The sequence below is a fragment of the Octopus sinensis genome, unplaced genomic scaffold, assembly GCF_006345805.1.
Source record: "Octopus sinensis unplaced genomic scaffold, ASM634580v1 Contig17339, whole genome shotgun sequence".
NCBI classification, from domain to species: domain Eukaryota; kingdom Metazoa; phylum Mollusca; class Cephalopoda; order Octopoda; family Octopodidae; genus Octopus; species Octopus sinensis.
This window is the reverse complement of record NW_021834984.1, coordinates 934-28,463: the sequence shown is the minus strand read 5'-3', so window position 1 is coordinate 28,463 and position 27,530 is coordinate 934. Positions and strand designations below refer to the sequence as shown.

General features: G+C 35.0%; 1 protein-coding gene across 1 annotated transcript; it reads left to right on the top strand.

The window, feature by feature from the left end:
- The first annotated feature begins 11,865 nt into the window (after window positions 1–11,865).
- Window positions 11,866–27,110, top strand: LOC115231082 (angiopoietin-related protein 1-like). The gene is made up of 3 exons (XM_029801169.2): window positions 11,866–11,989; window positions 14,587–14,724; window positions 26,628–27,110. The coding sequence occupies exons 1-3, from the start codon at window positions 11,881–11,883 to the stop codon at window positions 27,047–27,049; spliced, it is 669 nt and encodes a 222-aa protein (XP_029657029.1). The 5' UTR covers window positions 11,866–11,880; the 3' UTR covers window positions 27,050–27,110.
- Window positions 27,111–27,530: the final 420 nt, after the last annotated feature.

Below are 27,530 nucleotides of genomic sequence, written 5' to 3'. Positions count from 1 at the left end.
ACATAGTTTACTCTTTGAATACTCCCTCATGCCTTTTTTCTGTATTGTTACCCATAACCCTATTTTTTCTTGTGCTTGTGCACATGTAGATGCATGTATGAACTTTTATGGTGCGCGTGAATATGTGTGGGTTTGTATGTATATGCATATACATTTGGCGAAAGATGTGAGTGAAGATGCGTACGTTTTTCTAGTGATGGTGGATGAATGTATGCATATGCACGTGGGTGTGCAGGTGCACGTGGTTGTACGTATGAACAGGTGCACTTACCCATATACTATGAACTTTTTAATGCCTTACCTTAATAAGCGGTCACTCGAATAGCTCTTTTGTCTAAATAGCGGTCAATTACACAGTAATTTCTCTTTGTATAATGGTAATTTTTCATAGCGTTTTTCCGATGGCCAGAAAACTGAAGAGATGGTGGTGTGGATTTCACCTCGGCATCCGAAACTCAGAGCTTTATCTTGGCCACCGAGTAATTGTCACATATTACATTTACATAAAAATATATATGTATAAAATATACATATATATATATATATATATATATATATATATATATATACACACATATATACATACCTACATATATATATATGAATAAAAAATGGAGTTAACGCAGTTTTAAACAAGTATTTTTACTTTCTACATATGTTCGAAAATTCCACTGATACTATTCAAAAATGGTAACTATTTATTATTTATCCGTGTTAATTGTTAACAAGGTAAAATACACTCATCTATTTATATATATATATAATATATATATATATATATATTTCTGTCGACCTTTTTTCGAGTAGCGTGCATATTGTGAAAAAATTATATGGTTAATGGACAATATGTACAATTTTTCAGCATATCTGGCATTAGAAATTTTTTCGTTTGCCCTTATTTATGAATTGTTATAGATTTAACCTTTGAAGGTATTTTTTGATATGCTGGCCATTGATAAAATTTTTGGGGGAAAAGAATTTTTTTCGAAAAAAATTTTATCCTTCATTAGATATATATATATATATATATATATATATAGTTAAAGCCCATGCAGTAGAACAGTGTCATCAAGTCAATGTGAACGGATTGAATAACATTCAGTACAATTGTTTTCACACATCATTACATCCAAAGTACATTGGTGAAATGATATAATTAACATAATCTGTAATCATATATATATATATGTATGAATGTATGTATATATCTTTATATATATATATATGCATGTATGTGTATATGTATATATGTATATGTGTGTGTATATGTATATATGTATTTGTGTGTGTGTGTGTGTATACATTTACATATATACATATACAAACATATTATATACATACATACATACATACATGTATGTGTGTGTGTATGTATGTGTATGTGTGTGTCTGTATATCCATATGCATATGTATGTACATATATATATAGACACACACTCATATATATATATATATATATATATATATATAGAGAGAGAGAGAGAGAAGAGGAGAGAGAGAGAGAGAGATGGATGGATGGATGGAGATAGAGAGAGAAGGGTATATAATGTCAGTTGTATCAATGGTGAATAAATTATATTCATACACACTCATATTTAACATGTTCCAAAGAATCCATGTGTGTGTGTGTGATAAGATCGTTTATCGTATAGATAGTCCAGGAAGACATTTTGTTCACTTTAACATGTAGGCTAACACATTAGGGGCCTGTGAATGACTTCACACTTCTTAATCACACAGCCACACCAGCCACTTCTCTGTCAGTCAGTACCAGTATATCAATGTGCATGTGTGAGTGTATTTATATATGTATGTTTCTGTATATATATATTTCATCAGCCGAAATTGCAAGGATGATCCGGTTCTTGACTGAAGATTAAAGGCTTTGAATGACCCGTCCGTGTTTTTTGTATCCTCTTCTAAATTTTTGTGTTCTTGTCCCAGTTTGTATTTTTTTACATAATATATATATATATATATATATATATACATACATAGATAGCTCAGTAGTTAGAGTGTTAGGCTCACAATCATAATATAGTGAGTTTGATTCTGGGACTGGGCTGCGTGTTGTGTTCTTGAGTAAGACATTTTATTTCACGTTGCTCCAGTTCACTCAGCTGTAGAAATGAGTTGCGATTTGTCACTGGTGCCAAGCTGTATCGGCCCCTTTGCCTTTCCCTTGGATAACACTGGTGGCGTGGAGAGGGGAGGCCGGTATGCATGGGCAATTTCAAGTCTTCCATAAACACCCTTGCCCGGACTTGTGCCTGGGAGGGTAACTTTCTAGGTGCAATCCTACATTCATTCATGATCAAGGGTGTCTTTACATACTTATACACACACATAAATATATATTATATACACAATACAGTTAGTATAGATATGTGATCATGCTATGCACAAACAGACAGACTTGATATCTCTTTATTAAAAATCATAAACACACTCAATATACACCCATGCTTCAAACTGCATGGGTGTATATTGAGTGCATGTTGGTAAAAAACTTAAATAATCTTCTTTAGCAACACAATACATCAGGGTGTGTGTATGTGTGTGTGTGTGTGTGTGTGTGTGTGTGTGTGCGCGAATGTGTGCATATATATATCAGTGTGTATGTACATGTATGTACACTCATTGACATACACACACACACGCGCACACATATATATTTATTTATGTGAACCAAGTAGCTATTTCCCAGTCTTGACCTCCTCACCCGGCCTACCCATCACTCACCCACCCATATCTGTACTAAATACTTCCTCAATTCCTTACTGATTCCTTACTCTGTGGAATTCCACTGATGCAGACGGTTTCTTTTTCTTTTTCTTTTTCTTTTTCTTTTTCTTTTTCTTCTAATGTTTACAATTTGAACATCATCTCTATCAGTCTCAGCAGTCAGTGTGTATGGGTCAAAGGTCATGAGCTCAGCTTCTCCTCCCTTTCTCTTATTATTCCAAAAAGCAAGTGTGTGTATGTGTGTTTATATATGAGCATGTGTGTATACATTCATACATGCATACATGCATACATATGTATAAGTATATATATAATATACACACACAGATAAAAAAAAAATGTGTATATATATATATATATATATATATATATATCAGCCGAAATTGCGAGGATGATCCGGTTCTTGACTGAAGATTAGAGGCTTCGAATGACCCGTCCGTTCTTTGTATCGTCTATATGAATGTTTTGCGTTCTTTTCCCATTTTGTATTTATATATATATATATATATATATACATGCTTGATTGTGTGCGTGTGTGTGTGAGTGTGTGTGTCTGAGTCTGAATAATTCTAAACTAAAAGTGTCAATATTCTTATCTGCTGGAATTGCTTGAAAGCCTTCATGTGCCAGTGGGGTTTTATTTCTGTAGTTTTCCAAATAGAGACTTCTAGTGTGTATCATGTACTATATATAAAACAAAAACGGAAACCACAGATATAAATATATTTTTGTGTGTATGTGTGTGCGTGTGTATGTGTGCACGCGTGCATGAGTGTGTGTGTGTGTGTGCGTGCGTGCATGTATATACTCTCCATGCTGGTATGAGTTGTACCATCTGATAGAAAATGGTGAGTTGAAGGACTGCATCATGTTCCAGTATCGGTTTTTTGGCACGGTTCCATGGTTCCATGGCTCCATTGCTGGATGCTACCCCTAATACCCATCAGTTTACAAAATGGATTACTCTCTTTACTCTCTTTTACTCTGTTACTTGTTTCAGTCATTTGACTGTGGCCATGCTGGAGCACTGCCTTTAGTCAAGCAAATCGACTCCAGGACTTATTCTTTGTAAGAATAGTACTTATTCCATCGGTCTCTTTTGTCGAACCACTAAGTTACGGGGATGTAAACACAGCAGCATCGGTTGTCAAGCGCTGTTGGGAGGGACAAAGACAGACACACAAACATATACACACACAAACATATACACACACATTACGTACATATATATATATATATATATATACAGCGGTGTGTATATATATATATATATATATATGTATGTGTGTATGTATGTCTGTGTTTGTTCCCCCAACATCGCTTGACAACTGATGCTACTGTGTTTAGGTCCCTGTAACTTAGCGGTTCGGCAAGAGAGACCAATAGAATAAGTACAAGGCTTACAAAGATTTGCTCGACTAAAGGCGGTGCTCCAGCATGGCCACACTCAACTGACTGAAACAAGCCAAAGAGTATATGATATAGTTTTAGTATAGATCTACATAGGGATGACAAGCTCATAGTTTAATGCATGGTTGTGCAATTAGTACTTTTAGAAAATAAGTAATTACAATAATTACCAGTAAGTTTTACACGGAGATAACAGCAAAGGTAATCTTGAAATGGTATACTTTCTAGCTGCTGCCATGCTTAAGTCCCATGAGATGTTTAAGAATTCCAAACCCAACCCAACCACAGACTAAGCGTTATCAGACATGTACCAAAAAGCAGCAGCAAACATTTAAGTGTACTTTGCTAAAAAAAAAAAAATTAATGCCATTTAACAGGGCTAAAGAGTACTTTGGTAAGGAATTATCAGATAGGTGATATGGAGAAGAAATCAGCTACTCACACAGGCCATGGAACAAATAGCGTAAAAACATTTATTTGGCCCTTTTAAACCATGAAATAGCACACACGCATACACATACATACATGCATACACTCATATAAACTCAAAGATGCATATACAGATAGGTAGATAGATTTGTGTGTGTGTGTGTGTGTGTGTAAGGAAGAGAGAGAGAGCGAGTGAGAGTGAGTGTGTGTGTGAGAGAAAGAGAGTGTGTGTATGCATGTGCATATGAGTATATGTATGTGTATATGGATATACAGGTTTTTGTGTACATTGTACTTGAATATATTTAGATGTATATAAAGTAGAAACTGATAACAATATATACCCATGTAAACATTTTTACTTTTTAAATATGTAAACTTAGAACGTCCTAAACAAACTTAAAAAATAGCATGAATATTTGCTTCATTTTCCTTTTTTTTTTTTTTTGTTTTCTGTTTTCTTCCAAACACTCTTTTTCTTTCTAAATTTTGAGACTCATGGAGAAAAACTCGTACCACACCCATTGGCACTTAGCCAGAGCTATCTGAATATAGAAAAATGAAAAACGCAAAAGTAAGAAGCGAGACGACCATATGTTGCGCTGTCCCAACTCACCCTGTATGATTTAATTATCAGGTTTTATTAGACAAAGACAAATAATTTCATGATGCAGTCAAAGCAGTATGGCTACAAGCCAATGAGGGAACCTCTTCATGCTTGACATGCATGAATGTAGATCAAATCACCAATAAATCACACCCTACTACCTGAAAACAGAAAGAACACATTGAACAACATAGTCCTGGACATGACCATGTTTCTGCTAGTGAGACATTTGTATGATATCTTTATAAACAGAATTACTAAAAAAAGTTGTGTAAAGATTTTGCCACAAAAACCAATGATAGGCATAGGAGTGGCTGTGTGGTAAGTAGCTTGCTTACGAACCACATGGTTCCGGGTTCAGTCCCACTGCGTGACACCTTAGGTAAGTGTCTTCTACTATAGCCTCGGGCTGACCAAAGCCTTGTGAGTGGATTTGGTAGACTGAAACTGAAAGAAGCCCATCGTATATATGCATATATATATATGTGTGTGTGTGTGTGTGTGTTTGTGTGTCTGTGTTTCTTCCCCACCAACATTGCTTGACAACTGATGCTGGTGTGTTTATGTCCCCGTAACTTAGCGGTTTGGCAAAAGAGACCGATAGAATAAGTACTAGGCTTACAAAGAATAAGTCCTGGGGTCGAGTTGCTCGACTAAAGGCAGTGCTCCAGCATGGCCACAGTCACATGACTGAAACAAGTAAAAAGAGTATGTACAGAGTCACTTGAAATATCAATAACACAAACATGCTTCATGTCTTTTTTAGCAAATGACTTTCATTATATATGTGAAGTATGTGGAGGCACAATGGCCCAGTGGTTAGGGCAGCAGACTCGCGGTCGTAGGATCGCGGTTTTGATTCCCAGACCGGGCGTTGTGAGTGTTTATTGAGCGAAAACACCTAAAGCTCCACGAGGCTCCGGCAGGGACGGTAGTGATCCCTGCTGTACTCTTTCACCACAACTTTCTCTCACTCTTACTTCCTGTTTCTGTTGTACCTGTATTTCAAAGGGCCGGCCTTGTCACTCTTTGTGTCACGCTGAATATCCCCGAGAACTACGTTAAGGGTGCACGTGTCTGTGGAGTGCTCAGCCACTTACACGTTAATTTCACGAGCAGGCTGTTCCGTTGATCGGATCAACCGGAACCCTCGTCGTCGTAACTGACGGAGTGCTTCCATGTGAAGTATTTATTTCTATAATTATTGTAATAAATCGTTTCTATAAGTTAGTTTTAGATTCCATTAACAGTAAACAGTAAATTCCCCTAATATCACATTTTGGAATTTTGTCTGGAAGACGTCCCATGTCCATATATATTTTGTGGCTGTAAATAAGCAGAAAAGTTTATTGGAATATGTGGTTTGCTTACATTTTCAAGTGCTTTTTTGCATTATTGCTGTACTTGCATATTAATGCACCAATACTAGCACATGCATATCTGTGTTATTACAAGGTCCACTTTATTGCAATGTGGAACTGGGTTCAATTCTATTGCATGGCACTTTGGGCAAATGTCTTCTAATATGTCCTCAGATAACCAATACCTTGTCAGTGGTGTAGGTAACTGAAATCTGTGAGGAAGCCAATCATATAGTGTGTGTGAGTGTGTATGTATGTATATATGTATATATGAGGGGCTACCCAAAAGAAACCGGAGTTTTGCAATATCATTTCATTTACTTAGTCTTACATGTTTACACTTTTTTTGCCTTCAAAGAATTCTCCATTTGAAGCAATACATTGGTCCAAATGTGTTTTCCACTGTTTGAAGCAGTGCTGGAACTCTTGTGAAGTGATGCCTTTTAATGTCTCTGCCATTTTGGCTTCACTTCTTTCACATCTGCAAAACATTTTCCGCAAAGGACTCTAATCATTCAGGAGAACAAAAAATGTCACAAAGAACAAGATTGGGTGAATAGGGAGGGTGTGTAACTGGTGTCATGCAATTTTTCATCAAAAACTGTCACATGCTCAAGACAGTATGTGCCACCACTCTCCACTTTACTACAGCTTGTGACACTTCATCTCACTGCATCTCGCAAATGCTTCAGAACTTCAAAGTAAAATGTCTGGTTAACAGTTTGACAAGGAGGAACAAATTCCGTGTAGAAAATTCCTTTCACATTGTCTTGCACTTTTCTGGGGTGTGGTAATATTGAATACTTCCATTGACTTGATTCCTGCTTCGTTTCTGGTTCGTAACCATAGAACCAGCTTTTGTCACCAATAATGACCTTCAAAAAAAGGTCTGGTTCAGCTCTCAGCTGTTCTTTCAGCTCATGACACACGTTCAGTTGTGACTGCTTTTGATCTTTCATGAGCAAGTGAGGCACAGATTTAGTGGAAACTCTTTTCTTTTGCAATTCCTCACTCAAAATTCATTAGAAGGAGCTCTTGGTCACACAAGTCATCTCAACAAGTCAATTGTTCAGTGATGGTCCTCCAAGATCAGTTTATGAACTTTCAAGTTTCCTTCATTCGTCTGGGGAGTCAACAGTCATCTTGAACAAGGTTGATCTTCAAGTGACAAGTGACCATTCCTAGAGCATGAAAACCACTCATAAACTTGTGATTTGCTCATGGCAGCTTCCTTGTAAGTTGTTTGAAGCATGACAACTGTTTAGGCTGCCATTTTCCCCAACAGAAAACAATTTCACAGAAGCATGTTGTTCCCTTGTTTCAGCCATTGCAAAAATCGGCGCATAGGGGAAGAAGCAGTGCAAAACGCTGGTTGGCAGATTGATGCCTGAGGTTTGCATCAAGTGTTTTCCAGCAGCGGAAGTCTGAGCTGCAACTGGCTTGTGGTTACTTTTGAGTACTCTCTTGTATGTATATATTATATAACATTCCGTGATTGATTAATATTTGCGAGGGGAGGTCATAACTCCTATCTCTAGCCATATGTGTAAATATATATATATATATATATGTACATATGTATAAAAACACCCATTACATTCTCAGAGTGATTGGTGTTAGGAAGAGCATCTAGTTGTAGAAACACTGCCAGAACACATTGGAGCCTGGTGCAACCTTTCAGCTTACCAGCCCTAGTTAAAATGACTAACCCAGCCAGTATGGACAACAGACATTAAATGATGACGATGATGATGATGATGATGACCCCAGGCAAAGTAGACCTCAGCAGGTCTTGAACTCATAGTGTAAAGACAGACAACATATACATATATATATATATGTATGTATATTTATATTTGTATTTATATTTATATCAGCTGGTGTGGATCTCAATCCTGATGTTTATCAATTCGGAAACACTCCAGTCTGTATTTGGCTAGCAAAGCACTTTGGAGAAATACTGATGAACATTCTAAGTCTATTACCGTAACTGAAGAGGAATCAGCTCAATATTAACTTGTTAAATGATATTGAAACTGCAATTTCTGTTACAACATTTTCTGTGCATGTCATGTGGTGAGAAAATAATATGCATGAAAATGAACTGGTCGTTATTTGTTTAACACATGTTACATACTATTCAAAAGCACGGTAATTTATCTGTGGACTGACCTTCCTATTGATGTTTCATGATGCCTGCTGCGATGGCTGGTGATAAATCATATTAAGTAGTGAAAAATGAAAATTTTGTAATATCACATCATATTATGTAATGCATTGTAAATATGGATAAATTACCATTCTATTGAAACATATGTAGCATGAATTAATCAAATGAATATCTATTTATCTTCCTTTATGATACACACACACACACATATGCATGCATATTTATAAGTAAAAATATTTATGCGTATATGTGTTCGTGTGTGTGTGTGTGTGAATGCCATTTCCTTGTGGCCTCATTATGACCACCTGGGAAAAATAATTGGAATTGTTTACATTCTCCAAACGTAAACACTGTTTCAGTGGCTTTATTGGTTTCATAGTGTGAGAACCAAGGGAATGAAAATAACCCATGTTGAAAATCAGACAGTTGTTATTAACAGGAAGAACCTCTAGTGGTAGAAAAAATTGCTCAACAAATTTTGTCTAGCACATGCCAACATGGAAAAAGGATGTAAAAATGATGAAAATGAGAAAGAGGGAAAGGATGACAACACTGATGTACATAAATACACACATACACACACACACACACACATATATATATATATACCGTGGAGGCACAATGGCCCAGTGGTTAGGGCAGTGGACTCATGGTTGGAGGATCGCGGTTTCGATTCCCAAACTGGGCATTGTGTGTGTTTATTGAGTGAAAGCACCTAAAAGCTCTATGAGGCTCTGGCAGGGGCTGGTGGCAACACCTGTTGTACTCTTTCGTCCCAACTTTCTCTCACTCTCTCTTCCTGTTTCTTGAGTAACGCTTGCGATGAACTGGTGTCCCGTCCAGCTGGGGGGAACACATATGCCACAGAAACTGGGAAAACGGGCCCATGAGCCTGGCTAGGCTTTAAAAGGGTGACATTTATTGTTTACATATATATATATATATATATATATATATATAGCAGTGCTCTGCCATGAGACAATGGTAGGTGTACCACCATATTTTGAAAAGAATATAAGTTTACTGCAGGTAAAAAAAGATTGCTGAGCGCTGATACATGCAAACACACACACACACTCACACACACACTCACACACACATTATATATATATATTTATGTGTGTGTGTGTATATATATATATATATATATACATTAAATTTCTCACTATAACTTTTTGGGGAGTATATATGTAGATACAGTGTTATGTTTAAGAGATGAGCAATTATGTACATTATTTACATTATTTACATTTGACGGATATTTATCTTCATCTTGTTAACACAACGTTTCGACTGATATATTTCAAACCTGGATTCTCATTCCTAAGGTATTTTTTGATCTTCTTCTTCTTCTTCTTCTTATCATTATTATTATTATTATTATATTATTATTATTATTATATTATTATTATTATTATTCAGGTCACTGCCTGGAATTGAACTTAGAATCTTGGGGTTAGTAGCCCACGCTCTTAACCACTTCACCACAGGCATATGGTGTCGTGGTTAAGAGTACAGGCTACTAACCCCCAAGATTCCAAGTTCAATTCCAGGCAGTGACCTGAATAATAATAATGATAACATCAAAAAATACCTTAAGAATGAGAACTCAGGTTCGAAATACATCAGCCGAAACGTGTTAACAACAAATAAGATGAAGATAAATATCCGTCAAATGTAAATAATGTAAATAATGTATATGTGTAGAGTTATGCATATACTGATTTATATGAGTTAAACAGTTATATATGCAACCTGCAGTTCCATTTGGTCAGTTGACCAAATATGTCAGCTGAAAGCAATAAAATGACTTGAAGTTTAGTTGGTTAGTCATTGCATGTTATGATTCATGGAGTAACTATTTTTGAAATGTCCAAAAATGAATTTGGGCACAAGTGTCAGCAGGTCAATATTTATTCATTTTAAGGTGGCTCCAGCTGGCAGAATCATTAGCATACCAGGAAAAATGCTTCGCAGCATTTCATTCGTCTTTACATTCTGAGTTCAAATTCCACTGAGATCAACTCTGTCTTCAGCTTCTTGGGGTTAGTAAGATGAGTACCAGCTGATCACTGAGGTTGATGCAATCAACTTACTCCATCCTCCAAAATTACTGGTCTTGTGCCAAAATTTGAAATCAATATTTATTTTGTTTAATTTAAATCTAGGAAGAATGGTAGCTAACAGTTATTTTGTTTTTCGAGGCAGAACTGTAGAACTCACAAAAGTTTGATCCATTCTAAAGTGTTTTATCTAAGACTATTCATAAAATGCTGGTAGTTTCTTCTTTGTCTCTTGATATTTCAAATATTCTTTGAAAGTGTTGTGGTGTTTTCTAATAGTAACAACAAGTAACATGGAAGAACACTAATTACATAATTAGCTTCCTCAAAAGAAGAGATGAGGTAAAAATAACAGTGTGAAGAATAGGTGACAAAGCAACATAGACCAATACCATTGCGGACATATTTATTACACTTATATATTTGTTGTGCAAGATTTTTGATGTGAAATCGTGTGTTGAAACAGATATTGTTGTATTTCAGAATGGTCATTTTGCCAGTTTAGCCAATGACAAACACACGCACTATATATTTGGTGTTACTTTGCTTCAGTGTTATTTATTTTTTACATTAATCTTAATCTTATTTCGGCCAGAGTTCTTTCGTCACACTTCTGTGACCTCATCAGTGGTCCTTTGCTTTCTTCTTTCTTATTTGTGTGTCTCTCCTTACTAACCGTCAGCCATTTTGTATTTCTATTGTATGTGTCTTCATTTGCGCATGCGTATATCTCTATGTGCATCTATGTTTAGTTAGTGCGTGGAGGGAGGGAAATGCCTGTAATATTTGTATCTTCTGTTTATATATTTATTATTCTGAAGAATGGCTCAAGTAACAAAGGTAGGAATAACACAGAAGGGTATATAATTTTGAATAGGTGAAACATAAAAAGTTTACTGGATGATAGCACAATCTAGCCCTGAGGATCACCAGATCCTGTTAGACCATCCAACCCCTTGACAGCATAAAAAATAGGCATTAAATGATAATAAGATGATATGAAAAATGGCTTCTACTATGAAAACTCTCCAATCTTGAATATTTTATATGTTTTATTAATAAGAGATTTGCTTGTATTTTTCAGATTGTCATGAAATGTATGAACGTAGTGGAAGAAAATTAAAAGGGGTATTTTTTGTGACGATTAGGCCCAAAAATGCACCCTATAAATTCAAAGTGCAATGTCGCATTTTTAATGACTCTGGTAAGTATGAAAATGTTGATTATTCTATCATAAAGGGTTAAATATCACTTAGAATTATACATAATTTATTAATTAATACTCTCTCTCTCTCTCTCTCTCTCTCAAACACAGACACATAAACACACACACACACACATATATATATATATATATATATATATATATATATATACGACGGGCTTTTTTCAGTTTCCGTCTACCAAATCCACTCACAAGGCTTTGGTCGGCCCGAGGTTATAGTAGAAGACACTTGCCCAAAGTGCCATGCAGTGGGACTGAACCTGGAACCATGTGGTTGGTAAACAAGCTACTTACCACACAGCCATTAATTTTTCTAAAGTTATGTTACCAACCATGGAAGCATGAAAACAAGGTTGACTTCAGTGGGTTTTCATCTCCAGAATGAATGCTAAGTAGTAGTAGTAGTAGTAGTATGGGGTCATGCATTGTGACCCCATATATATATATATATATATATATATATATTTCTTTACTACCCACAAGGAGCTAAAAACAGAGGGGACAAACAAGGTCCGACAAACGGATTAAGTCGATTACATCGACCCCAGTGTGTAACTGGTACTTAATTTATCGACTCCGAAAGGATGAAAGGCAAAGTAGCTTAAAAGCCACTCGATAGCTTTTAAGTTAGCATACAGCTTTTAAGCAACTGACCCTGAATGGGAAGATCTTTAAACAGATCTCTGACTTGTTTTGCAGAATTTGTTGCAATTGTTTCCTCCAGAGTCATATCCCAATCATGACCACATTCGTTACAAAAAAATCATTCAAAAATAATTGCCAAAAACAATTACAGTAATGTAAGCATAGGAATCGAGAATTTCAGGATTGCAGGCTGGATTCAGCCTGTAATGTTTTTAATTTACTTATGGAGTTAGCCTTTAGATTATAAAAATTGTTATTGCACAAAAAGAATTTGTCGCAAAAAGTCACTTAAAAAATAGCAAGAAACAATAACGGTAATGAAAACTTGGGAATCCAAAATTCCAGGATTGTGGGTCCAGATATGGCCTGGAATGTTTTTAATTTACTCATGGTGTCAGCCTGATTCCAAAATGGTATGATATGTTGGGCTACGGCCTCTAGGAGTAAAGTTGAAAAATTGTGACACACTGACACACTGACATTCACATTTATTATATTATATTATATTATTATATCATATTAAGGCAGTGAGCTGGCAGAATTGTTAGCATGCCGGGTGAAATGGTTAGTAGTATTTTATCTGCCGTTAGGTTTTGAGTTTCAATTCCACTGAGATCAACTTTGCCTTTCAACCTTTCGAGTCAATAAAATTAATACCAGTTACATACTGGAATCAATGTAATCGACTTAAACCCTTCTCCGAAAATTTGAGGCCTTCTACTTCCTGTAGAAATTTTTATTAAAATTATTAGATATGTTTAATTTTGGGGAAACTTTATTTCAATTAAAGTTTATTTTATATATGTGTGTGTGTGTATGTATATATATATAAAAGACAGCAAAAAATTTTAAAAAAATGATAGTGTTCAGTCTGTTGGTGACAGGAATTTCTCTCAAAGGGACATGGTTAAGCAAAGTTGTACATCATCTCCCACTCTCCCTCATACACCTACTCTTTCTCCCCTTTTATTATTATTCCCATCAACACTACTACTTTTAATAAAACATCATCAACACTCCCTAAATTTCTTTGTCTCTCTTTTTTTTTCTCCCTCACATTTTCTTTCTCTCTTTCTCTGTCTTTGCCACCTCCCTCACCATCTCTATGTCTACTATTACTCTCACTGCATCATGAGGAATAGTAGGAATGTCATTGACTAGTGAGGGAGGTTGTGATACACTGACACACAGAAATTAGTCTTTGCATTTACTATATTAGATGATGATAATTATTTATCAACATCATAAATTCACACTTTAAATATTATAACAGATATTCTCTAAATATTGTATCCTTCTTTTAAATATTGTGCTCTTTGTCAATTTTTGTGACCTTGTGTCTATATATATTAGAAATCATTATTATTATTATTATTATTATTATTATTATTATTATTACTACTACTATTATTATTATTATTATTATTATTATTATTATTATTATTATTATTATTATTACTACTACTACTACTACTATTATTATTATTATTATTATTATTACTACTTCTACTACTACTACTATTATTATTATTATTATTATTATTATTATTATTATTTGACGAACAGCAAATAAAATGACTTGCAGTATTTTAAATTACACAGTTTTGTTTCAAGTTTCAAATCACATCTTGATTGACTTTTTATTTCTGGTAATTGATGAAATAATAACTTGGAGTTAATTACATCAGTTACACACATACTTCAAAATAGGTTCCAATGTGTTTGTGCAGGAAATCAATTTTCAGCCACCGAAAAGGGGTAACTGGGGAGCAGAATTAGTTGAATATTGAACAAAATACCTTGTATTTAGTTAATGTTACCAGCCAACATTAATTTTGCCTTTCAACTTTTTCAGTTGATAAAATAATTTATGTTTTGATGACTTTATTAATTTATTAATTCTTTTAAAATAAATTATATTTCTATTTTAGGTTGGGTGGTTTTCCAGAAAAGACAGGATGGCAGTGTTGACTTTTTCAAACGGTGGAATGAGTATAAGAAGGGTTTTGGCAACTTGGATGCTGAATTCTGGATTGGAAACGATAACTTGCATTATTTGACAAATCAAGGTTTGTTTTCTATTTATTCTACCTCTCTTAAGAAATTATTTTACACTTTTTGTTTAAATTTCTTTGTTGTTGTTTAATTCCAGGTTAGCCCAGGTTTAGTAAACTTATGACAGAAGGCATTTTGTCAGTGATCATCCATCTTCTATATAATTGTGGAATATTTAGGGCAACATTATACACTACACCCTTCTTTTTGGAGATGATAGGGTGTGATTTTAGAGAGATTTGGCTTATATTTCTAACAAAATGAACAACTTCAGAAAGGCTCGTTTCTTGACTCAACTTGAGCAACAGGCTCAATGATAATGAATTCAGGTTTAAAATGATGATAACGATGATGATTATGATGTTGGTTTAGTATGTCTAATACCTAGTAGTTTATATAGGAATACATACATACACATATATACACACCCCTATGTGTATCAAACTTAATAAAGATATTGTGAAAAAGCAAATTAATTCCTGTATTCATCCAGAGACAAAATTTTTATGTGTTTGTTCTATGCTTAAAAAAAACAAATATATCAGTAACAGATAGAAATGGTCCCATACCATTGGTGAGAATGGTAGATGCACATTTATACCTTGTGTTTGTCTTTAGTATATATTCACTGCTGATGAGGGATTTTGCCTACAGGTGTACTTGGCAGTGAGTACCTACTCACAAAATCTAACAAATAAGAAATGTGCATCTAGCATTCTCACCAATGCTGCTGGATGGTTTTTGTCTGTTACCAATATATTTATCTTAAACAATATATTTGCTTTAAATATGATATGCTGATGGCTATTTTAATCAAAATACAACAGTAAATTAGTTCTGTATATTTATAAAGTGTGTAGATAATGACGTGGAGAAAATTTGGCTGTTATTGCTAGCAATTTACATCTCCTTATAGTAAATTTATCTGCTGCTGCCATGCCATATTTGAATCACCAAAGAAATTATCTTTCTTATTGAGTATAAAAGTTATGCTCAGCCAAAGTGAACCCTAACTAGTTAGGTCTTTACAAGCAAAGGTTATTTACTTACACAGGTGGCCAAAATAAACATGATGCATTTATACAGACAAATTATTATTATTATTATTATTATTATTATTATTATTATTATTATTATTATTATTATGTGAGAGAGCAGTGCATGCCATGAAAGTGACACTGGGGTAAAATATACGAAGCCCAGTACACCCGTCTACACTAGGCACATGCATCACAACCATATGTGCGCGACATGGTGATCTCATATCAAGATAAACAGCACATGACCTTGCAGGTGGGGCCCAGTTAGAATTTTCTTCAGGTTGAGTAGCCCATCCCGCTCAAAAGGTCCCTGAATAAGGGTTGTTTAAGGATGTTGAAAGAACCACCCATGTTTCCAGAGGTGAATTATTCAAACCCCAAAGAATCCCTCTCAACACATGGCTATGATGCTCCCCCACTACTTCAGCTTGTAATCAGAGATGCACATATCATCAGCCACCAAGGGACATACTCAACAGGTTAAGGTCAAACAACTGACAAGCAAATCTGTGGTATTGAGCAAAATATTTGCTGTAGCCCATCTTTTATACCAAGACAAAACAATGTACATGATAACACTTCCAATCAGTTAAGATCAGAAGCCATGAGAGCCACAGTCTGGTACTGCATCAGGGCATTTATTATTATTATCATTATCATTATCATTATTGTTATTGTTATTATTATTATTATTATTATTATTATTATTATTATCATTATTATTATTATCATTATTATTATTATTATTATCATTATTATTATCATTATTATTATCATTATTATTATTATTATTATCATTATTATTATTATTATTATTATTATTATTATTATTATTATTATTATTATTATTATTATTATTATTATTATCATTACTATGATTATTATTATTATCATTTTAAAGTTTTTCTTTCAAACCTTAATTATGGTTTTGGCCTTATAGATATTTTTCTGAACATTTTTATGTTCAAGCTATCCTGCCTTCTTTAACATTTGCCAACAACAGAGATTTTTATTCCATCACATTTTTTTCCTTCCAATTACCAAACCAAAATAATTCATATTTACAAACAACTGTGCCAACATCATTCAGTTATCACTTTTTTTTTTTTTACCTACAATGAAGAAGAGAAGTCTAAAGTGGCTACAGGCATTGTTCTTCCTCTTCAAATTAATAAATTATAATTTCCTAAAATTGCTATGTAGATATTTTTTTCTTTTGTGATAAAAAAAAAATATGTGATGGGGTTTAGAGGAAATAAGTAAATCTTAAGCATTTTTTTTTTTGAGATGGTTCTTGAAAAAGATTTCAGAAACGAAATGAAAAAAGATTGACATTTAGATATTTAGTTGTCATTTGAAATGTCATGCAAACCATTACCTGAAGCATTTCTCATATAAATTTAATTACAGAAGAGCCATGAATACATAAAGTAAAAAGAATATGAAAGTTTTTGATAACTTAGTTATAACAAGTCATGACCAGTTGCCTCGACAACACTATGCATGTAGCTTTGTGGGGTCAACAGTTAACATGTAGGATCTGTAGATCTTACATTTCATAGGTTAAAGTCTATGATAGTTTGATTTCCAAATTCCTGAACAAGAAAACTGAAGATGTATGTACAAAATGGTATATAAAACACAAAAAGAGGAAAGAGTGTAAAAGAAGATAGAGGTTTTTGATTGGGGTGATAAATATAATTATTGCCTAGCTGTTTAAAGATATTTTCCTTTTTCATCTAATGTCAATGTTTATCCCAGCAGCACAGATTGTTTATACAATCTTGTAGGATCAACAGTTAAAATGTAAGATCTGAAGAGGGACTGTAGCCATGTGATGGTTTGATTTCCAAAAACATCTGAAAGGAAACTATAGATGTACAAGAAATGGCATATAAAATATGAGGAGGAAGAAGAGGGAGAAAAGCTACAAGTTCTTGATTGAGGTAATAAACATGATTATTGCCGAGCTGTTCAGAAGAAAGCAGTCCACAGTAAGTTAGGAAGTATGGAAAAAAGTATAAATGTATACAAACTGATGTATAAAATGGAAGCGATAGAGAGTTGAAGAAAGATACAATTTCCTGATTGAGGTGGTAAATAATTATGGCTTAGCTGTTTGGAGGAAAGCAGTGTACAGGAAAAAGGAAGTAATGTACATAAATAGACTGTTTATTTGGATGATTTTGAATGAAAGAAAGGCTTGACGTAAAACTAAAGCATTACAAAAAAAAGGTAAGAAAAACAACGTAAAAATAACTTGACACTAAAAACATTTCTGGATGTAAAGATGGCTGAGCTGATAGGAAGAGACTGAAATAAAAGTTCTAAACAAAAGTGGAAACGACAAAAGATAGACGCTGTAAATAGTAAATGGCTAAAGAAAAAGAAAAAACAAAAAAATAAAATATCATCAATAAACAACGATAAATAAAATTTGATTTGAATATTTACCTGTAAGTTTCAAAATGTTATTTTTCATACAATAAGGGTATATAACTATATATTACTAAAGTATGTATAAAACATACTTTAGTAATATATAGTCATATACCCTTATTAATTCATATATGACAGAAACAATAGATAGCAACAACTAAAACCTTACAGTATGTAATTTAAATCTCTTGAACAAATTCTAAAACAGAATCAGCTTTTATCATCATCATCATCATCATCGTTTAGCGTCCGCTTTCCATGCTAGCATGGGTTGGACGGGTCAACTGGGGTCTGTGAAGCTGGAAGGCTTCGTCAGGCCCAGTCAGATCTGGCAGTGTTTCTACGGCTGGATGCCTTCCTAACGCCAACCACTCCGCGAGTGTAGTGGGTGTTTTTTACGTGCCACCTGCACAGGTGCCAGACAGAGCTGGCGAACGGCCACGAACGGATGGTGCTTTTACGTGTCACCGGCACGGGGCCAGGCGATGCTGGCAACGGACACGAACGGATGGTGCTTTTACGTGCCACCGACACGGGGCCAGACAGAGCTGGCAACCGGCCACGAACGGACGGTGCTTTTACATGTCACCGGCACGGGGGCCAGCCGAGGCTGGCAACGGACGCGAACGGATGGTGCTTTTACGTGCCACCGACACGGTTGCCAGACAGAGCTGGCAAACGGCCACGAGCGGACGGTGCTTTTACGTGTCACTGGCACGGGGGCCAGCCGAGGCTGGCAACGGACACGGACGGATGGTGCTTTTACGTGCCACCGACACGGGGCCAGACAGAGCTGGCAAACGGCCACGAATGGATGGTGCTTTTACGTGCCACCGACACGGGGCCAGACAGAGCTGGCAAACGGCCACGAACGGACGGTGCTTTTACGTGTCACCGGCACTTATATTTTATTAGATCAGCAAATAATGAGGAGTATTTTCCATCACCATTTGCAGCTCCTGTGGAACTAGTGAGAAATATTGTTGCAGTTAAAGTTAAGTTTTAATATTTTTAGATTAGTATTGATAAATGGAAAAGCAGTGAGGATTCTGGAGGCTCAGCAGAGTTACAGGATGAAAGGACTTGAAGAACTGCTAAATATAGGATCTGGAAAGTGAAACACAGAAAGAGTTCATCATCATCATCATCATCATCGTTTAACATCCGTTCTTCATGCTAGCATGGGTTGGATGGTTTGACTGGGATCTGGGAAGCCATGGCGGCTGCACCAGGCTCCAGTCTGATCTGGCAGTGTTTCTACAGCTGGATGCTCTTCCTAACACTAACCACTCCGAGAGTGTAGGGGTGCTTTTAACATGCCAGGTGAGGCTGGCAACGGCCATGATCGGATTGGTGCTTTTTACGTGCCACCAGCACAGAAGCCAGTCAAGGAGGCACTGGCATCGGCCACGTTCAGATGGTGCTTTTGTTAGAGAAAAGTAGAATGGGTTTAACTGATGAGAGTATGAAGACAACAGCATTACTGCATTTAAAGTTTTATTTACACAGCATTTAAAGAACACGTGTGTGCAGTGATTAATAGTACTGTTATACTGATAGTAGTCTATGTAATGTGTTTATTAGTAATTTTTCTGATGGCATTTCATTAAGCTGGTACAGTTGTCAATGTATTGAACACATGTCTGCCATGACTGATTTATATCAAGATTTTCAAAGATTAACTTTACTTAGCTTGTAAATTGATAAATTGGAAGAACCAATAGAATCAAACAAAATTACTGTAATTAATTTTTCATTGCTTAATCATGGGAAAGAAACCTGACTCTTTTGAAGACTACTAAGACTGATGAGAGGCAGAAAGATGTAATCATACAAAAGATCATGTCCTGAACAATTGCAAAAGAGTTGATTTTGATAAAATCTCCTTAAGGGTTGAGCAGAAGAGTTGATTAAATATACCACCTGTTCGCAATCTGAGTTCAAATCCTGCTTGGGTCATTTCAAATAGCACTTTTCTGTGGTCAATATGATACATATGATACATTGTTACTGTATTTCTGTTGAGATGTTCTGTGTTTCTTTCAATTAATTTTAAATATAACAAAGAATTTAGAAAATAACTTTGTTATCATTAAGCTAGTGTTAGGAACATTAATTGTGACTAAGGTTTGGTGGAAGATTTTAATTAGGAACTTTCGAAAACAAGACATTTGTACTACAGAGCCAGAGCTGGTTTCAGCTGGGTTGGTAACAAAAGGGTTAAGGACACATAATTATCATACTCTCTTGAAATCAAGAGTTTTTATTTCTTTCAGATACCTTTCAGTTAAAATGCTAAGAAAGAAATAAAAAGCTATGCAGTCATTCTTACTATATCTGGAACACAGTGACTTAGACATTGCTAATTTTTAAAATGTTGCAAGATATTTTGTACACAAAGTTCAGATGAAATTGGAAGTCTCTGGTGGGAATTTTTCAACAGTATCAAAGAGGAAAAGGCATCCTAAACATTTGAACACTGGACAATGCTATTTATTCAACTGGGTTCAAGAGATTATTGATGATGATCCTAGAAAACAATAAGATCAGAAGTCAAAGAAAGAACTTCAGATGTTGGGGTGAAAACTAGAACCGTGGTACGTAAGGACATTTGATACAAATTGTTGGTACTGAGGAGAGGCTACTTCATGTCCACAAAGATAGAGAGGAAAACCATTTGATCCATGGGAATTTTTCAACAGTATCAAAGAGGAAAAGGCATCCTAAACATTTGAACACTGGACAATGCTATTTATTCAACTGGGTTCAAGAGATTATTGATGATGATCCTAGAAAATCAATAAGATCCAGAAGTCAAAGAAAGAACTTCAGATGTTGGGGTGAAAAATAGAACCGTGGTACGTAAGGACATTTGATACAAATTGTTGGTACTGAGGAGAGGCTACTGCATGTCCGCAAAGATAGAGAGGAAAACCATTTGATCCATGGGAATTTTTCAACAGTATCAAAGAGGAAAAGGCATCCTAAACATTTGAACACTGGACAATGCTATTTATTCAACTGGGTTCAAGAGATTATTGATGATGATCCTAGAAAATCAATAAGATCCAGAAGTCAAAGAAAGAACTTCAGATGTTGGGGTGAAAACTAGAACCGTGGTACGTAAGGACATTTGATACAAATTGTTGGTACTGAGGAGAGGCTACTTCATGTCCGCAAAGATAGAGAGGAAAACCATTTGATCCATGGGAATTTTTCAACAGTATCAAAGAGGAAAAGGCATCCTAAACATTTGAACACTGGACAATGCTATTTATCCAACTGGGTTCAAGAGATTATTGATGATGATCCTAGAAAATCAATAAGATCCAGAAGTCAAAGAAAGAACTTCAGATGTTGGGGTGAAAACTAGAACCGTGGTACGTAAGGACATTTGATACAAATTGTTGGTACTGAGGAGAGGCTACTTCATGTCCGCAAAGATAGAGAGGAAAACCATTTGATCCATAACAAGTGTTTACTCAAGTATAAAAGCCCTTATAAACACGTCATGTTTTGATTCTTCTCTGATGAGAAAATCTTCCACCAAAATCACAGTCTACCAGTAAAATTGACAGATGGTTAAGTGCTGACGACCCAGAGTGATGCACACAAGCAACTCTGATGGTTTTAGGAGAGGTGATTATCTGCTGGATACATTGCTTTTCATGAGACAACTGTTGTTATCGTTAGGCGTAACTCATCGTAAAGTCAATACCACCATGACCGATATCCAAACTACAGTGGAGAAGGCTAGCCACTGGATTTGGTTAAAAAGAGATGATGAGCGATGGCTAGAAGGATATTGAGCTTAATTTGATAACCAGCTGATCTAGCAAGCAGGGCCTCATATCAGTGAGGGGGGTCGTCGAGAGGTAGGCCCCGAAACAGCGCGCACTCTCTCCTGATGACCCCATACACTTGCTGGCTTCCGGTATTCGGAGCTTTTGACTGGTAGCACTTGCATATGCAAGTTGTTTGCAAGACATCTGATGGATACATTGAGGTGCTGGAGGGAGTTTCATTCTATATGGATGAAAGATGCAGTTAAAGGCTACATGTGTCTTAACAAGACTTAGCACCTTCTCACAAAGCCCACGAGACCCAAGAATGGATGTCAAACAATCTTTATGATTATGTAACACCAAGCTTGTGTTACCCAAACTTAGGAGATTTAAATCCCATAGAAGACTATGTTTGTAGTGTTATTAAATGGAGACTAACCAACATCATCACTAAACCCAAGATTTCTATAAAGGCTGCCATTATCCAGTTGATGTCCAAAATGAGTAAAAACCATTTTATGAAGGCATGTCAACAATTTTGATTCCCCATTGAAATAGACATCAAAGCTGGATTTATGAGATTATTCATAGAATAATCTCATAAAAATGCTTATTGGTAACATATGTTCAAATCTTTATTAAAAGAGTTAAACCATTTTTAGTAAGATGAATGGGGGTAGGGGATATGTTGTAATTTTGTGGTTAAATGAGGTGCCACCAACTTTACTTACCTTCCTCAACAGGAGTGACTATGTGGTAAGAAGCTTGCTTCCCAACCACATGGTTCCAGGTTCAGTCCTACTGCTTGGCACCTTGGGTAAGTGTCTTCTACTATAGCCTCAAGCTGACCAAAACCTTGTGAGAGGATTTGATTGACAGAAACCGAAAGAAGCCTGCCATATATAAATGTGTGTGGGGGGGGGGTATTTATGTGTTAGTCTTTGTCCCCTAACCATCATTTGACAACCGATGTTGGTGTGTTTACATTCCCATAACTTAGCAGCTCAGTAAAACTATCCGATAGAAAAGTGCTAGGCTTACAAAGAGTAAGTCCTGGGGTTGATTTACTTGAGTAAGGGCGGTGCTCCAGCATGGTTGAAACAAGTAAAAAAAATAAAAGAAAGAGAAGAATCCATTTTCTGTCATTTACTCACTTCATAGTAGTAATGATTCACACAATCTTCATTGCAATAGAATATGTTGCTTCATTCAATTAGGAAGGCAAAAACATTGTTTAATATCTTGCATCTGGAATAATTATTATCAAGTGAATGAATCTTACTTATTTGTTGAGACTCCAACAAAAATAAAACTTTTTTGTATAGAATTTTATTGTTCACTTGCTAAAGATAGATAAAGTTAAAAAAGAATTTTTATATGCAGCATCATAGATTCAATGAAACTGTATGGTGAGACAAAATGAAGTCACAGACTGGGTTTGTCCTTTGAGCTTTAGTTAATAACAACAACAACAACAATAATGATAATAATGTTTAATGTTCTAATTAATCATCATCATCATCATCATCATTTAACGTCTGCTTTCCCTGCTAGTAAGGGTTGGACAGTTTGACTGAGGACAGGCAAACCAGGAGGATGTACCAGGCTCCAATCTGATCTGGCAAGGTTTCTACGGCTGGATGCCCTTCCTAATGCCAACCACTCTGAGAGTGTAGAGGGTGCTGTTTATGTGGCACCCTGATGTAGAATATTAATTGTATTATTTTGTATGTGCTCCTTGTTTAGTTTTATAAGTTTTAGTTGCTGGATGATGATTGTCTAGATTTGTGTTCCTATCATTGTCTTGTCAAAGAATTCTCATACAATTTTCCAAACATCACAGAACCCACATCTGCATTTATGGATAAATCTCAGCATTCTGAGTGCCACCATGGTTTATGCCAGTGCCACCTGACTGCCTCTCATGTTGGTGGCATGTAAAGAGCACCATTCGAGTGTGACCGATACCAATGCCACCTGACTGGCACCTGTGCTGGCGGCACATAAAAATCACCCTTTGCAATCTCAGAGTGGTTGGCATTAGGAAGAGCATCCAGTCGTAAAAACCTTGCCAGATCACATTGGAGCCTGGTGCAGCCTCCTGGTTTGCCTGTCCTCAGTCAAACCGTCCAACCCTTACTAGCAGGGAAAGCAGACGTTAAATGATGATGATGATGATGATGATGATGATGATGATGATGATGATTAATTAGAACATTAAACATTATTATTATTGTTGTTGTTGTTATTATATTCTAAAAGAATTGACATAATTCTTCATGAAGATAAATATGAAGAGCATGATGTGATTGAAATAGATTGTTTAATGATCTGAATGATATTTCAACAGTTTGCCTGTCTTTTCCAAGTTCAAAATGTAAAATGAACACAGAAATTCAAAATTATAGAAATTCAAGTTCAAAAGTTTGAACGAGGAGATCCTGTGAACGCAGGAATGGCACCATTAGTCTTCAATTTTCAATTTTGTAATTGGCAAAATGTCCTTGAGCAAATCTGATGAAATTCTCCCTGTCATTTTATTTAATCCTCCAGGAATAAATAACTCAAAACATATTTGTCCTCATGCATTTTGGGAACTGAAAATGTAGAAGATTCAGAATATTTTTCTGAGAATATGCACCTTCAAATCTTTTTCAAAATTGCAACTGTTCGATGTAAAATGTTCAAGGAATTTTATCATATTTACACAAAGATATTTGGCTTAAATATTCTTTCCCCATTTTTCTTTCTTTTTTTTTTTTGCAATGAAAGGATTGTTTTTATTCTTTTATCTTTTATTTGTTTCAGTGCAGCCATGCTGGTGCACTGCCTGAAAGAATTTTAGTCAAACAGATTAACCCCAGTACTTAGTCTTTTAAGCCTGGTACTACTTATTCTACTGGTCTCTTTTGCTGAACTGCCAAGCTGGAGCAATGTAAACACACCAACACCAGCTGTCAAGCAGTCTTGGAGGACAAACACACACACACACACACATACACATGATAGGCTTCATCTAGTTTTTGTCTTCCAAATCCATTCACGAGGCCTTGGTCAAATGACTGAAACAAGTAAAAGAATACCAGAAGAACATTCCGTGCCCCTAAACCAAGAAGTTTCTCTGAATATGTACGATGCATTCTAAGGCTAAATAGTAATTCTGTTTATGTTTTCGTAACTGAGATATTTTGGTTGGATTATATAGTTATCGGTTTTACATTTCTTTCTATATTCTCAAAAAAAGCATAGTGGTGTATTTGGTTGCACTCAGATATAGTCATTGGTTTTACCCTTCTTTCTATATTCTCAAAAAAAGCATAGTGGTGTATTTGGTTGCACTCAGATATAGTCATTGGTTTTACCCTTCTTTCTATATTCTCTAACTGTCACACAACATAGAAACATTTCTTATGGCACCAGCACACAATTTACACATGTTTACATTTTTCATATTTCCTGTGAATTTTTCATGGGTCTAACTAGTAGTTATAATAATAATAATAATATACTAATGATAATAATAATAATAATAATAATAATAATAGAAAAACGAAGAAAGCAACCACTCTGGGATATGCCGATACACACAGATAGAGAAATTAAGGCCACAAGACCAGATATAGTTGTCAGAGATCATGAAGAAAAAAAAAATGCTTTCTAATTGATGTATCAATACCGGCAGATGGCAACGTGTCTCTAAAAGAATATAGAAACTCTCAAAATACAAAAACCTGGAAATAGAGGTAACCAGAATGTGGAACCTGGAAAACAGAAACAATTCCTATCATAGTAGGTGCATTAGGCATGATAAAAAAAATATTCAGACAAAACATACAAAAACACCAGGACTTACAAACACATATAACATACAGAAAATTGCACTATAGGCACTGCACACATCCTACGCAGAACACTTTCCATACACATAACCATCAGAGCATCACAACAAATCACAGCACATACCCAAGGCACACAGAGCTGCGCTCGGTAGTGAAGTGAAAGCACGCTATAAAAATAAAACTACTGAATAATAATAATAATAATAATAATAATAATAATAATAATAATAGTAATAATAATAATAATAATAATAATAATAATATAATAATAATAATAATAATAATAATAATTATAGTGCTCATGGGAACTGCATCATATCCTACGCAAAATACTTTCTATGTAATTTCATGTTTTAAAACAAACATAATTTTCGTTTTTTTTTTAGACATTCACTAGTACAACACTAAATACAAAACGAAATATATGGCACACTAGGCATAACAACAAAGTGAACTTCCAGCCTGTTGTCTCTTGAGGTCTCTGGGTGAGACTTGGAGCCAACTTGTACAGACATAAGCAAAGTCAAACAGAATAATAATAATAATAATAAAATAATAATAATAATAATAATAATAATTATTATTATTATATTATATCATTTATTATTATTATTATTACTATCATTATTATATTATTATTATTATTGTTGTTGTTCTTGTGTTGTTGTTGTTATTATTATTGTTATTATTGTTATTATTATTATTCCTTTCAAGTACTTCTCTTCATTTATGTTTTTTATGCATTTCCTTCCTTGTGTTATATTTTTATTTTGATATATATATATTTTTTTTTACATTTCTACTGTTATTTTAGGTGATACCAAACTTCGAATCCAAATGACTGACTGGGAAGACAAAAGTTACTATGCTGAATACGATTATTTCCGTGTCTCAAACGAGAAAGACCTTTACCGACTGACCGTACGAGGTTACCATGGGACAGCTGGTGACTCTCTCACTTCCTATTGGGAGAAGCATGATGGTATGCCATTCAGTACTGTTGACCAAGACAATGATGGCCGCTATTACGACAACTGTGCTGATTATTACCATGGTGCTTGGTGGTTCAACAACTGCTTTGATTCACATTTGAATGGCCGTTACTATAAGAAAGGTCACCATAACAACTATTTCGTCCGTGATGGTGTCCAGTGGAATAGCATCCATCTTCATTCATCACTAAAGAAAGTTGAAATGCTGTTAAAACCTGCAGATGTGATTTCTAATGAGTTGTGACCAGGAATATATATATATATATACATATGTGTGCATGTGTATATATATATATATATATATCCTATATATATACACACACTCATATATATATCTACATACATATATACATATATGTATCTGTGTGTATGTGTTTTTATAACCATGCATACATGCACATAGAAATATATATATATATATATAAATATATTATACACACACATACACATGTGTGAGTGTGTTTGTGTGTGTGGGCATGTATGTGTATGTATGTAGATCCATTATGAATATGGTTTTTTTTTAAGGAACACATGTAACAAGAATTTTAGCATTTAGTAGCCAAATTTGGCTTATTTTGCACATGAAAAGATAATTAAATAGTTTAACCAAATTTTAAAAAATAAGTAAAAATGAAACATTTTATCCAGAAAATTAATTAAATAAAAGCATAAGATAAAAAATAAAATATGATATAAAAAAACAATATTTGAATGTAAAGCTCCAA

Bases quoted from the DNA above. Each gene is read 5' to 3' on its own strand.
- LOC115231082 (XM_029801169.2), top strand. From the start codon at position 11,881: ATGTATGAACGTAGTGGAAGAAAATTAAAAGGGGTATTTTTTGTGACG. The intron at 11,990-14,586 runs GTAAGTATGAAA...TTTCTATTTTAG, and splicing joins TCGCATTTTTAATGACTCTG to GTTGGGTGGTTTTCCAGAAA. The intron at 14,725-26,627 runs GTTTGTTTTCTA...CTGTTATTTTAG, and splicing joins GCATTATTTGACAAATCAAG to GTGATACCAAACTTCGAATC.